Below are 14,494 nucleotides of genomic sequence, written 5' to 3'. Positions count from 1 at the left end.
GAAACCAAAACAAATTAACTGAAACTACATTCTGATACTAGAAAAATAAAAATAGAGTTAGATAAATGTCGATAAAAGTTAAGTAGGTATAATAAAATATGCATCTATGATATATCATTAATTTAAAAAGAACAAATTGGTATTAGTGGGCTTCTTTCAAAAAAACCTTAAGGGGGCGCGATTAAAACTGTTATGAAAACTCAGGTCGCAAATACTTATTAAAAGGCTGAGAAACGCTGCCATAGGGCAGTGCTCCGCAACCGGTGTGCCACGGCACACTGGTGTGCCTTGAGCCGATACAGGTGTGACGCGGTCAAATAAGACAATTTTCTAACTAAATAATATTTCAACGGTCCTCCTTAGAAACACAATAACGAGAATACGTGCAATGAAATATTCGCGTAAATAGCCTTTTAAAGGTTTCATAATTTTATGTGTCATTCCTCTGAAATAATAAATCCCATCGCCTGGCGCCTAAGACGTAGGCCCTACGTAGTCGCCAGACAACTCCGTAGTATGCTTTGATAGGCAGAGCGCTCCGTACCCTCACATAGATTCAATTCAAGCCGACGTATTCGTCAGTCTACGTCGCATACACTTGTCTTGCGTCAGTAGTTATCATTCATTACTATTAGTTGTGTTGCTGAATTGTGTACGGTTAATGTTCTTCGTGTGATTCATATTTAGTTTTATACCCCTTTAAATATGGATACATTTTTACGTGGAAAAGATTCGTCTTCACGTACAGATGATGAAGAACCCAGCACAAGTGTTGCAAAAAAAAAAAAAACAGAAAATTGTGAAAAGGAAGTACAACGAAGACTACATTCGATATGGATTCTCGTGGTGTGGTGACGAAACGGCTGCAAAGCCACAATGCATCATATGCGGCGATCAGCTATCAAACGAGGCAATGGCACCCAGTAAACTAAATCGCCATCTAAATTCAAACCATCCCAGTTACGCCAAAAAAGACAAACAACTCTTGTGTTAATTAAAAATGATAAGCGGTCATGCTTAAAAGATCTTGACCAAGAACTTCGGGTTGCGCTGTCAAATATTGAGCCGAATATAAAACTTTTGTATTCATTGAAACAAGCGCAGGTATCACATTAATCAGTCATTATGTTATAATTATTAAGATTGCATAAAAGTAAATATAGTATAGTTTTTATGTATGTATACTTATAATAAATGTATACATATAATAAAAAATGAAAAATTATTGTAAAATTCGTGTATTAAATTAATATCTATATATCAGTGGCGTAGCTGGAGTTCATGTTGTCCAGGGGGGTGAAAAATTTGACACCCCAACGCTGAAAGAAATTTTTTTTTGCGCCTCCTCAAGGAACAAAAAAAAAGGAAAGTACCGTAGTTTGGACGCCTCTAAATAGCTGGCGCTCGGAGCGACCCCAAAACCCCCCCCCCCCGCCCCCCCCACGCCACTGCTATATATTTTGGCTTTTGATGTGCCGCGGAATTCTAGGAAGAACTTTGGTGTGTCGTAGGTGAGAAAAGGTTGCGGAGCACTGCCATAGGGGATCCATTATTGGCTTCCAACACAACCAACTACACGAAGGTTCCAGAAAGAGCTTTTTATTTAGATCTCTAACATACTCCATAAGTAATCATGAATAGACACTACAGTAACAGATTCTGAAATTCCAATGTGCTTGTGATTTCGAAAGGACTCGTGCTGCATATACAGTGCATCCGGAAAGTATTCACAGCACATCACTTTTTCCACATTTTGTTATGTTACAGCCTTATTCCAAAATGGATTTAATTCATTTTTTCCTCAGAATTCTACACACAACACCCCATAATGACAACGTGAAAAAAGTTTACTTGAGGTTTTTGCAAATTTATTAAAAATAAAAACATTGAGAAAGCACATGTACATAAGTATTCACAGCCTTTGCCATGAAACTCAAACTTGAGCTCAGGTGCATCCTGTTTCCCCTGATCATCCTTGAGATGTTTCTGCAGCTTAATTGGAGTCCACCTGTGGTAAATTCAGTTGACTGGACATGATTTGGAAAGGCACACACCTGTCTATAGAAGGTCCCACAGTTGACAGTTCATGTCAGACCACAAACCAAGCATGAAGTCAAAGGAATTGTCTGTAGACTTCCGAGACAGGATTGTCTCGAGGCACAAATCTGGGGAAGGTTACAGAAAAATTTCTGCTGCTTTGAAGGTCCCAATGAGCACAGTGGCCTCCATCATCTGTAAGTGGAAGAAGTTCGAAACCACCAGGACTGTTCCTAGAGCTGGCCGGCCATCTAAACTGAGCGATCGGGGGAGAAGGGCCTTAGTCAGGGAGGTGACCAAGAACCCGATGGTCACTCTGTCAGAGCTCCAGAGATCCTCTGTGGAGAGAGGAGAACCTTCCAGAAGGACAACCATCTCTGCAGCAATCCACCAATCAGGCCTGTATGGTAGAGTGGCCAGACGGAAGCCACTCCTTAGTAAAAGGCACATGGCAGCCCGCCTGGAGTTTGCCAAAAGGCACCTGAAGGACTCTCAGACCATGAGAAAGAAAATTCTCTGGTCTGATGAGACAAAGATTGAACTCTTTGGTGTGAATGCCAGGCATCACGTTTGGAGGAAACCAGGCACTGCTCATCACCAGGCCAATACCATCCCTACAGTGAAGCATGGTGGTGGCAGCATCATGCTGTGGGAATGTTTTTCAGTGGCAGGGACTGGGAGACTAGTCAGGATAAAGGGAAAGATGACTGCAGCAATGTACAGAGACATCCTGGATGAAAACCTGCTCCAGAGCGCTCTTGACCTCAGACTGGGGCGACGGTTCATCTTTCAGCAGGACAACGACCCTAAGCACACAGCCAAGATATCAAAGGAGTGGCTTCAGGACAACTCTGTGAATGTCCTTGAGTGGCCCAGCCAGAGCCCAGACTTGAATCTGATTGAACATCTCTGGAGAGATCTTAAAATGGCTGTGCACCGACGCTTCCCATCCAACCTGATGGAGCTTGAGAGGTTCTGGTAAGAGGAATGGGTGAAACTGGCCAAGGATAGGTGTGCCAAGCTTGTGGCATCATATTCAAAAAGACTTGAGGCTGGAATTGCTGCCAAAGGTGCATCGACAAAGTATTGAGCAAAGGCTGTGAATACTTATGTACATGGGATTTCTCAGTTTGTTTATTTTTAATAAATTTGCAAAAACCTCAAGTAAACTTTTTTCACGTTGTCATTATGGGGTGTTGTGTGTAGAATTCTGAGGAAAAAAATGAATTGAATCCATTTTGGAATAAGGCTGTAACATGACAAAGTGTGGAAAAAGTGATGCGCTGTGAATACTTTCCGGATGCATGGTATAATCACCACAACTAGCAGAGAAATTTCTACCAGTTAAGTAAGATTCAAGTCAATTTAAGACGTCACCGGAGAGGCCCACCTAGTGTCATCTGGCCTCTCTAAATTTTGAAAATGTATTAAAAATTTTAAAAAACTGACCCTTTACTCAGATCTTCGCTGAAGCCCCCCTTTCCCAGCCAGGACAGACAGTCCAGAGTCTTCTTGGGTCTGAGCTGACAAGCTTCCCACTCCTGGATTTAGAAGAATATTGTGATCAATGGTGTCAAATGCTGCACTCAAGTCTAAGAGAACAAGAACAGCTAGACGGCCTCTGTCCGCATTAACCCACATGTCATTGACTACTTTAACCTGTGCAGTTTCTGTACTCCATTTGAAGATGACGGCACTTGCAGTGTTTAGCTGGAGTTCCAGGCTTATAGAGTTTTTGCTCAGTGCTCCTTTCCCGACTAATAAACTGCAGTAACCTTCCTTCTCAAATCTTCTGGAATTTCTTTTGTTCGAGTCGTGGTGTGCCACTTGTTCAGATCTTCAAAATGCTATTTAAGTGAAGTTTAGATTCTGCAGGGCTGACAGGTAACAAGCTGTGGAGCACCTAGTCTAATTTAACCACGTGTTTACATTTAGTTTATTAGATTGAGTGACAAGGGGGCAATTTCTTTTTCACATAGGTGATATTCAGTAGGTGTTCCACTTGTGTCATTCAATAATTCATTAGAATGTGTATTGTTTACTCAGGATGCCTTTTGTTTATACTAAATTTGTTTGGAGCTCAAAAACGAGTTATGAATAAATAAAAACAGGAAATCAGAAAAGGGGGCACATAATATATTGTAATATACACTTGCCCAAAATATTGAAGGGAAGACGTAATCATCCCAGTCTAACACCAAGTCAATGAAGCTTCAGGGATATCAATGTGTTCAGTTAGGCCTCCTAAGTGATCGTGACTCAACTTCACCTGCTTTGGAGCAAATGAAAGTGACAACAGGTGACCTAAAGAGGCCACAGCAAGACACCCCCCAAAAAGGGTCTGGTTTTGCAGGTGGTGGCCACAGACAATTTCCCTCACCTTCCTGACTAATTCTACTCTGTTGTGTACTGCTAGTGCCCTTGTCACTACTAGTAGCATGAGGTGGTACCTGCAGCCGTTTCAGGTTGCACAGGTAGTCCAAGTCCTCCAGGATGGCACATCCAAGGTTTCAAGGGCATGGAGGAGATGGACCATTACAAGGCCATAGAAGGGCATTAATCCAGCAACAGAACCAGGACCTATTCCTTTGTGCCAGGAGGAGCACTGCCAGTACCCTCCAGTGGGCTACTGGTGTGCCCTTGTCTGACCAAACTGTCAGAAACAGACTACAGGAAGGTGGCATGAGGGCCCTTTTGTCCTCTAGTGAAACCTATGCTAACAGTCCATCACCATTCGGATGAAAGCAGGTTAACACTGAGCATTTGACAGACGAGTCAATGCCCGGCTTTAGGTAGCCAGAGTGTGTACGTTCCCCAGACCTGAATCCAACCGAGAACCTCTTGGATGTTATGGATCGGTGCATTCAATATCGCCAAGTAGAGCCACAGACTGTCCAGGAGCTCACGGATGCCCTGATCCAGGTGTGGGAGAAGATGCCCCAGGACACCATCTGCCATTTCATCAGGAACATAACCATACGTTGTGCATACAGGCATGTGGACACTAAGTTGCTGTGATGAAATTCAGAAAGTTGGATCAGCCTGTAATTTGTTTCTGACTTTGATATTTGGTATGACATTGAATCCAGCCTTCATTGGGTTGGGGATTTTGGCTTTCATGGACCACTTTTACTTCATTATGTTTTCAACAAATTACACAGTAGCTATTTTAGCTTGAATATTTCACTTGAGAGCCAATATGGGTATTTTTTTGAGCAGTGTGTATATGTACTATAAATAAGAGTTCTGCATCAACCTTAAATATTTAAAGCTCTATTTTTTAATAAAAACAAACTTATGAAATAATATACATGGGCAGTTATAAAGCCACAAGGTGAATTGGCAGGATTAGCTCCCAATTCAGATTATTTCTTGAAACAGAGACCTTCATCAACTGCAGCCCTCCAAGACCAACACTGAAAAGTCATCCTTATTGGCTTCCCCTGCAGAGACCTTGAGATTAAGAAACATCACTCCAGAGAAACACTCTTTTAAAAACTTCACAATATTTGCTATTTGGACTGCTCAGTGCTACACAGCAGCAGTTGTGCCCTATCACAGATGACTTTTTGGGGGAAAATTAAAAAAGCATGCGGTTCAAGTAACACAAAAAAGTTCAGTTTAATGAGTGTTCAATGCACTACTTTCTTTAACATTTTATGGGCAGGCAAAAATACAGCAAATACATCTGCAGGCTTCATACTGAACACAACTGATACAGTAGAAGGCCCCACAATCTGTGCAGAAAATTCAAATATAGTCTCCATCATAAAGTGTGAATGTTGAACATCTTGAGAAAACCCCAACAGGAAAGATGCTGAACACCAAGACGGCATACCACTTCCAAACTTTATTTTTTAATAGCACATTGCCACATTTGCTCATCAAGTGAGCCAGCAGTGGATTAGACCTTTGTCTAGTGTAGTTTTCTACTTTGCCCAGGGATTAAATCCCACCCAAAGAAAAACCAATAATGAACATCCTCCCCCATTAAATTAACACACTAGTCTGAAGTAGCAAAACAGTGGACTCTTGAAGTGATGCTGGAAATGACTTTTACATTTAATCTATAAATTTCAAGTCTGATCAGATACCATTTAAATTAATTTCTAGTCTGAGGTCCGATCAGTTGTAAACACTCTAGCCCTTTAGAAAATAAATTCATAAACAGACAAGTCTAAAGATCATTACTCCAAGGTCCATTAAACTGTGTCCTAAATAGATTTTTGACTCGTTTCTCAAACCCCACTTTAACATGACACTTTCTTCCTACTTTGTGCCTTTGACACCCGTTTACAGTTTTATCAAGCCAAACAAAGTACACACATGCCCCATCAGTGCCATCTGCTTTAATGTATTTTTGTACAAAAATACATAAGTGGACTATAACCCTATAACTGCAGCAGCTGGTCAAAATCTTCTTTAATCAGAAGCTAATAAGCTGAAACTAAAACAATTGCCACTTCATATTTGTTCACCTATATGGTGTTTCATGAACCATCAGTAAAAACTTTATCCTGTTAAATGTTGCATGAAAATACCAGTTTGGTTTATGTTCATGCAGACAACATACACATGAACACAAGAGAGTTGAACCGAATTCTTTATTTTATATACATTTTAATCCCGAGCCATGAGCTTCTGCTTCTTGAGCTTCTTCTGGGAAACCTTAAAAATTAAAAGGAGAGAAAAAAAAATTAATCTTACTTGCACACACACACCTAGTTTATTACATTAACATTAGGATATAAGTTGCTCAGCAGTTTTTTTTTTTTCTTTTCATTATTTTTTTCCAAAGGTGTCCTAAGATAGTCATCACTGCAACCATACCATCCTATAGTACTTGAACTGGAATGAAGTGATTAAGAGTAACAAATGATGATCTGTACCTTTTTCTTCTGGGCAACTTCCTCTTCAGGTTTGGGAACAATCTGTTCCTTTTCAGTAAGAATCATCTCAATATGGCAGGGAGAGCTCATGTAAGGGTTGATGCGACCATGAGCACGGTAAGTGCGTCTGCGCATCTTTGGGGCTTTATTGACCTGGATGTGCTCGATAACTAGAGAATCCACATCAAGACCCTAATTAAAAAAAAAAAAAAAAAGTAAAATTTTCAATCTTTACATTTATAAACAAATATTTCTAAGCAGAATAACGGCCGCTCAGTTAGTTCTTTTTTTTTTTTCATGGTTACTCCAAAGGTGTCCTAAGATAGTCATCACTGCAGCCAATACTACAGAACGAAAAGATTCAACGTGTTACTTTCAGCCCAGAATCATTCAGCCAAGTTATTCCATAGGATAGTATGCTACCACACACCACCTATCCAACATTTATTAAAAAAATATATATTTTAATCCAGTGTTTCCCAAACTTGGTCCTGGGGACCCCCTGTGGCTGCAGGTTTTTGTTCCAACCAGATTCCTAATCAGTGACAACACCTGATGGCACTGATCTCATTTAATTAGCTGGGATTATTTTTCTTTTATTCGACATTCAGAAAAGCATAGCAGCATGATGTTTACATTTATAAGACATTTAGAAATATTTCTGCTTTTGCTATAGATTTAAATGCGTAACCCTCTTTTGTTGATTTCATTATACTTTGCCCTTTGTGCAGTTTTTACCCCTTCATTGTATCTTAATAATGACAATTAAAAACGAGCAGATCAGACACACTGGCAAACACTGAATGATCAAAGGCTGCAACTACTTTAGAATCAGACCCACTAATTAGTAAATAATTGATTAATTAAACAATTAGAAAACCTAGAAAAGTAGAATGAAAATCAAGATGAAAATACTGCTAAAAAGAAAAAAATACATTATTCACATATAACTGCTTGGTACATTTTCATATTTTTTTTTTTAGCAAACTTAGTTTTCTAATTTCTATATTGTTCCCTAAACACAGAACTTGGGAAATATCAGTTCACTTAATTAGCCCAGGAGTTCAATTAAAAACAGAAGCTGGTTGGAACAAAAACCTGCAGCCACAGGGGGTCCCCAGGACCGAGTTTGGGAAACACTGTAATCTACTTTGACCCTATTCCCCAAATCCCAAAGTATAAACACAAACCTCCATCAGGAAAAAAAAACTGAAAAAGCTGCAAATTGTACCATTATTTCTTCGGTCATTTAAGCAAAAAAGTATCCATCACACTCAAAAAATAACCCAACTAGCACCCTGACATCTTTAACATGATCAGTAACTCAGAACTGCCCTAAAATCCCTTATGGCAATAAGAATGTACAGCATCTCAACCTACAGAAATGAACTAATAGAATGTATCTATATGCATATTACATTAAAATACCACAATTAAGAATTTTTCCTAAAAACAAGGAGAAAATACATTTTCTAATAAACTAAATGACTAAATTGTGGCACCCAAGGTTTAACAAAAAAGCTTAGAGGAACACTAAAAAAATAAGTATTTTATGTCAATTAGGTCAGTTAATTTGTACTGGTCACAAAATATTTTAATCATGTTTTGACAGAAAAAGGAGATATCCTTTCTGAATCAATGGGAGCCTATTAGAACCAATGCAGCAAATATTATTAAATATGTCCAATAAAAATCTCACATTACTCATTTTTTATTAAAAAAAACTAAGTAATCCAGTCACACACTCACCATGTACCAAACTAATGCATTTTTGGCCCATTCTATCAGTAACATTATCTCCGTTCCCCATGAAAACATGCTTACAATTTTCAGCAATTACCACAAAACACAATGCGTAACTACCATATAAAAATTTAGGTGGACTATTCCTTTAAATTCTGAACCGGCACATTAAAAGGATAAAAAATAAATATATAAATAAAATAATGGCAGGGGACAGAAGTCTTTCAAGATTGTCTTTTTTTTTTAAATATCTATTGAAATCAGAGGTAAATTACATTAAAAATTTCTATTATATAGAGTTAATTCTCATTTCTACTATGTTTCAGAGCGAATAATCCTAATCACTAACACAGGCAACCATCTACACTTATTGAAAATTTAACTACCTTATTTAAGAATTTAGGATACTTAATTATCTTGATACTTAATTATCTTCTCAACAATTCTAGATTTTACGTCACACAGGAAACAAGCCAAAAATCTTTGGAAAAATTTTCAAGCTTAACGTTTTCTTTGAAATTACCAAAGACAAAGATCTGTAGTAACAATCAGCAAAGCATTCATGACAACCCAAAAATTGATACAACCTAATTATAAGCATTGAAGAAATTCAAATAACCCAGCACTGACCTAAAACCGAGCAGATACGACCAACCTCAAAATCCACTACCAGCTCTGACAATGCCAACATAGACACACACCTCAGTGCTTCATCATACAAGTGCTTTCTTCATATGTGTAATACCTTAAGCTCAGCATTGCTCTCTGCATTCTTCAGCATGTGCAGAAGGAATTCTGCGCTCTTTTTTGGCCAACGACCCTGTGTCCAGTCCCACTGCTTGGCCTATAAATATAAAAAAGTTACATTAAGCAAATTCATATGAAATTTACAAAGCTAAGGTTGCTCAGACTAAAAGATGTTTTCATAGTGAAATCCAAAGGTGTCCTAAGAAGGTCATCATTGCAACCTTTCATACTCTTACAGCAGAAATAAAAATGTATATACAAGTCATCCCTCACCAATCGCGGGGGTTACGTTCCAGAGCCCCACCCCCCACGCGATAGGTTAAAACCGTGAAGTAGCGACCCTACATTTTATCGTTTATATATATTTTAAGGCTTTAAAAAACTTTCCCACACTCTTATGAACACTTCCTATGCTCTTAAACACTTTCTGCACTCTTAAACCTACGTAATTTTAACAACATAAAATTCTATATGGGTACTCACTAGTACCCATCCATCTGCCAATAGTATATTTTTTTATATATTATATAAATATTTTAAAAACCCACGATACAGTGAAGCCGCAATTGGTGAACTGCGATATGGCGAGTGACGACTGTACACCAAACAGGTCAGCAAAGCAGCTGGACTGGGAAAGAAAATGGGTGAAAATAAGTTTTTTTTTTTTTTTTTTTTAAAAAGTCAATTGCCCAAATCTAAAAATTCAAGTTATGTTTTAACTTGCCATCCAACATAAGTAAAATATGTACTCCATACGCAGTTTTCTTAACACTTACCTGGGCACATCTACCAACACCACCATTGTAACGACGGAAGGGTACACACTGTCTCTTTATGACTACATCCTTTAAGTACTTGGTAGCCTTCCGAATGTGCATACCCTTGATGGCTTGCGCAGTCTCACGAGTATTCTGCAAGAAATTGAAAAGAAATGTTTTTTTCATATTGAGAAAAGAACTGTGCGCCACCCCACCCCAGCAGCTCAGATAAGTGGGTACTGTTGTGCTTATTTCCAAAGACCTCTATGTTTGTCATTGTTAAATGAACATAATTTAAAATACAGTGGCTATTTACGTAGCATATTTGGGGGTGTTACCCAGGAAATGACATTAAAGGCTCACAAAACCAAAAATGTAACACATGAAGGCTCAATTGCCATGCCCGTATTTGTCAAGCATCGCAAAAGTAATCCTTTTGTCTGACATGGGTAAGAATTTATCCTACCACAGAGTAGGTTATAAAGCATCACACCCACTTCCCAGCAAGGAGGAGAATGAATGGCATCACAATATTATTGTACTCCAAGCCACAAAATGGCACTCATGAAGGTGTTCTATAGTTTTCTTCGAAATCAAGACTTTATATAGTTTTCTGAAGTTAAGGCTTCACCACAAAGATAATTAACAGTATGTCCCAAAAAATAAAGCACAGCAACATTTGCTTAGATTTCACCTGTTGTAAAAAAAAAAAAAAGGCTGAGCTCTGGCTCTGAGGTTTGGAAAAGGAGTCAGTCATCTCCTCAAACGGTATTCCTTATCTCCAAGAAGATGAAATCCAGGAGGGATGACATTATATTCAAATAAAAAGGTTTATGCAACTCTGGTGGAGTACACTAGAGGCATGTTTTGTACCAGGGCATTTTGTAACAACATCAAGGGTAACGCAGTTTGCATCCATAACCACCTATGTGTTGATAATGTAATATTACTTGCGATTCACTTATGCATTCATCCAAACATCTGGCAGAGATCTTTAAATGCGTGCTGTCAATCACACCAACAACTCTTGGAAAACCAGAGATTTGCACGAATGCAGCTTGCTTTAACATCACCCAATGTGGAATTGGGGGGGTAGAATGTATACACCTGTATTACCTCATGCTTTACAAGGACGTTCAAATTGGTTGTGACATACCCAAACCAAGGGTACTGCAAACTGGAATTTTTCCCCTGTAGTTAAAGACCATAACCTTACCAAAACTTTCAGCTGACAGTTCATAGCTTTTTCTCACAATTGGAGCTATCAAGTGATGAGCAAGAATTGTCTTTAAAATTTCATTGTTTACCAGTTTCTGAAACATTATGCCTTTCCAGAAATGTGTGCTGAGCTATGCCTAAACGTCATCTTCTGGCAGCTCCAAGCGAGATAGGATTGCTCATGAACCGGCCTGAAATTAGGAATAGTTTACTAAATTAGTCAAATTTAAAAAATTGTATTACTCCCATTCCCAAGAGTAAAAACAAATTTGGGTTGCTGAGGTTTTTGAGCCAGTTAAGGCCAATTTTCCTTTTCTGAGAGGATTCATATTTCATATTCTTTTTCACTTTTTTAGCATCCGGCGCCGCCGTGAGTGGCAGCCTTTTCAACAGCTCCGTGTATGACTGTATATGTATGTGGACTTTTCTACTTTTATTTTTCTATGTTTATTTATTGATCACTCCTATTACTTTATTTTATGTGGATTCGTTCCCTGGACACACTTACTTTTACAACGTGGGCATGGATTTTAACACGCCGAGACTCGCCTATTCAAGTACTCAACTTCGGGCGCTGAGAACAAATGCCAGTGCCGGTGTGGTTCCATATTTACCCGACTAAATTTTGTGAATTTCCCATTGGGATTAATAAAGTATCTATCTATCTATCTATCATAAATATGGGGACAGACATTTATGGAAACTAGACTAAACTTTTAAGACGACAGGCGGGGGTTTCCCCAAACACAAACTACTAGTAGACAAAGACTTCCAGTCCTAGAGTCTACTGTATAGATATAAAGAACTGGCAGCTGAACTGATACCTAAACAGCTCCTCATCCACTGTTTTTCATTCACACGAAATTATATGGCACTATTAAAGTTATACAAATCACATATTTGGGAGTTCTGAACCTTTGACTTTCGTAAGTTTACTATCAAAATACAGATTAATGATTTTACCAGTGAAATGCACATTAATAGGGATTTTAAAATGCTTCTGTATATTCACCATGAATTACGCATAAAAACTTCAACATTTAATGGTTCAGTGCTAAATAGAAAAGCTGGGGGTAAAACCATATTCTGGCTTACTAACATATTCAGTAAACATGACAAAAGAACTTGATTTTTCAACTAGTGGGCTGGACAACCAGGGACACCGAAATCTCTACTTGAAAAATTCAATGTATTATTTGGCTTATACCTTTATCTATGGTGACTTACATCATCGGAGTCGATGTCAGGCAGGTAAGGCACTTATTCATAGTCAGTAGCAGGATTTAAACCCACAACCTCAATACTTTAAAGTCCAAAGCCCACATTATTAAATACAACCAGTGCAAATGTAAAATAAGTTACACATTTTTAAAAAGGCCATCCAATTCTTGCTTATCAACTCAGATATATTTTGACTGGTGCTGCACAACTGTCAAACTTGCACAAACAACACATTTCTCAATTTCCTGAAGTATACACATACGACTATTTGAGGAATCAGTGACAACACCAATTGCTACTATTCCAGCAGAGGTTCCTTTCTAATAAACAATAAACCTTATTATCAATCCCCATCTTGAACAAACATAATTCTGACGCCAAGAAAAACCGAACACTATGGACCTCATTTCCACCAAAGTGTATTATTCAGCCTGAAGAGCATCACTTGAAAAATGTGCTTTTAATTTTAAATACCTTAAAGTGAACCCGAAGATTTGATCCTCTGGCCTTGCATGCTATTCAAAAACAAAACGGGAAAATGTTAAAGCTTGACACAAGCCAATAATAATAATAAAAAAAAAATCCTTAAAGGAGCTACAGAAGGACTTACATTTTGTGGGGTTCTCGGGATCCAACGAGTAGCGGACCATTTTTGACGTAAGCCTGTTGAACACAAAATCAGCACGGTTACAAAGTGAAGGAAAAAAACATTTTGATATGCGACAGCATTTATACTCCCGACTACATACAATTTTACCGTTTTATTAGAACGGGTGACACGAGGGCCTACAATGTTGTGCTACGTATACAAATTAAAGCAATTACAAGCCTTCGTAACGACAATGAAACGTGTACCTTTCTCCGCATACACTAAATTATTACTGCCAGCCTTACTTTATAACTAACAAAAAACATTTCACAAAAAATGAATGCGGGTTTAAGACTTAGACAGGCCTTGCCTTCACCTGGAAATCCATCCGGCAAGTAGCCATTACTGTTTTGACTTATGTAATTCTTTGGTTTCACGACTGGTAAACAACTCATATTCAGTCGTGAACACCCTCTGATATTTCCGTTGCTTTCCTCTGAACTTAAAAATGACCAGAGAGCTACGATGGCCATGATATTTAAAGATTTCAATAACCAACCAATTCCACCATTACTTACTCACCTCGGCCGCAGAGGGGAAAGAGGAAGCACAATGCATTCTGGGGCCCCAAATCGTGTCGCTTGCTCTCGCGAGAGTTGACGTGTCGAATCTTTCTAGTTAGCGCGATGATATAAACATGTTAGAAACTGAAACTCATTAATCGAGGTGCGTCTTTTATACGTTGTGTTTAAAGTTTTTTAAATTTGAAATAATGTGCGATTCAGTGAGGATTTGCAGGTTTGTTTTATTTTCCTTGCTGATCAGTGTGTTTACCTGAGTACAAAGGCAACAACCATAACTTTTACGAAATTTTAATGGACTTCTGTTTTTTTATCTAGTAATTCTTTTCCTTTGCACTAGACTGCATGAAAATGTGATTCCTTTTATCAAAAAACGGACAAGATATGTGTCATCCAATTTTTTTTATTTTTAATATGTTTTCAAACCTTTCTGGAAAAAAATGTTTTCACTTTGTTATTATAGGTTATTAAATGTAGATGGATGGGCAGAAATAGCAATTGTACTGTATTCATTTATCTTTAAATTTATAACACAATAATTGTGCAACAGATGGAAGGGTCTGAATACGTTCTATCTGAACCCACAGAACATTACAAATGCAGTATACAGGAGCATCTCAATAAATTAGAATATCATCAAAAAGTTCATTTATTTCAGTAATTCAATTCAAAAAGTGAAATTCATATATTATATAGATTCATTACACACAG

At 38.1% G+C, this 14,494-nt stretch overlaps 1 protein-coding gene and 3 non-coding genes across 4 annotated transcripts; all 4 read right to left on the bottom strand.

Annotated features, from left to right (window-relative positions):
• Positions 1-6,627: 6,627 nt before the first annotated feature.
• On the bottom strand, positions 6,628-13,362 carry rpl17 (ribosomal protein L17). Its single transcript, XM_028805027.2, has 6 exons — positions 13,224-13,362; positions 13,088-13,128; positions 10,193-10,327; positions 9,415-9,513; positions 6,927-7,118; positions 6,628-6,705 (listed from the first exon to the last, which is right to left on the bottom strand). The coding sequence occupies exons 1-6, from the start codon at positions 13,261-13,263 to the stop codon at positions 6,658-6,660; spliced, it is 555 nt and encodes a 184-aa protein (XP_028660860.1). The 5' UTR covers positions 13,264-13,362; the 3' UTR covers positions 6,628-6,657.
• On the bottom strand, positions 6,789-6,861 carry LOC114655209 (small nucleolar RNA SNORD58). Its single transcript, XR_003716871.1, has one exon. It is a non-coding gene; the product is annotated as a small nucleolar RNA SNORD58 (small nucleolar RNA).
• Positions 7,195-7,264, bottom strand: LOC114655207 (small nucleolar RNA SNORD58). Its single transcript, XR_003716869.1, has one exon. It is a non-coding gene; the product is annotated as a small nucleolar RNA SNORD58 (small nucleolar RNA).
• On the bottom strand, positions 9,570-9,636 carry LOC114655208 (small nucleolar RNA SNORD58). Its single transcript, XR_003716870.1, has one exon. It is a non-coding gene; the product is annotated as a small nucleolar RNA SNORD58 (small nucleolar RNA).
• Positions 13,363-14,494: the final 1,132 nt, after the last annotated feature.

Source organism: Erpetoichthys calabaricus, chromosome 7 (assembly GCF_900747795.2).
Source record: "Erpetoichthys calabaricus chromosome 7, fErpCal1.3, whole genome shotgun sequence".
NCBI classification, from domain to species: Eukaryota; Metazoa; Chordata; class Cladistia; order Polypteriformes; family Polypteridae; genus Erpetoichthys; species Erpetoichthys calabaricus.
Note: the sequence above shows the minus strand (reverse complement) of the source record. Positions and strands in the feature narration are given on the sequence as shown.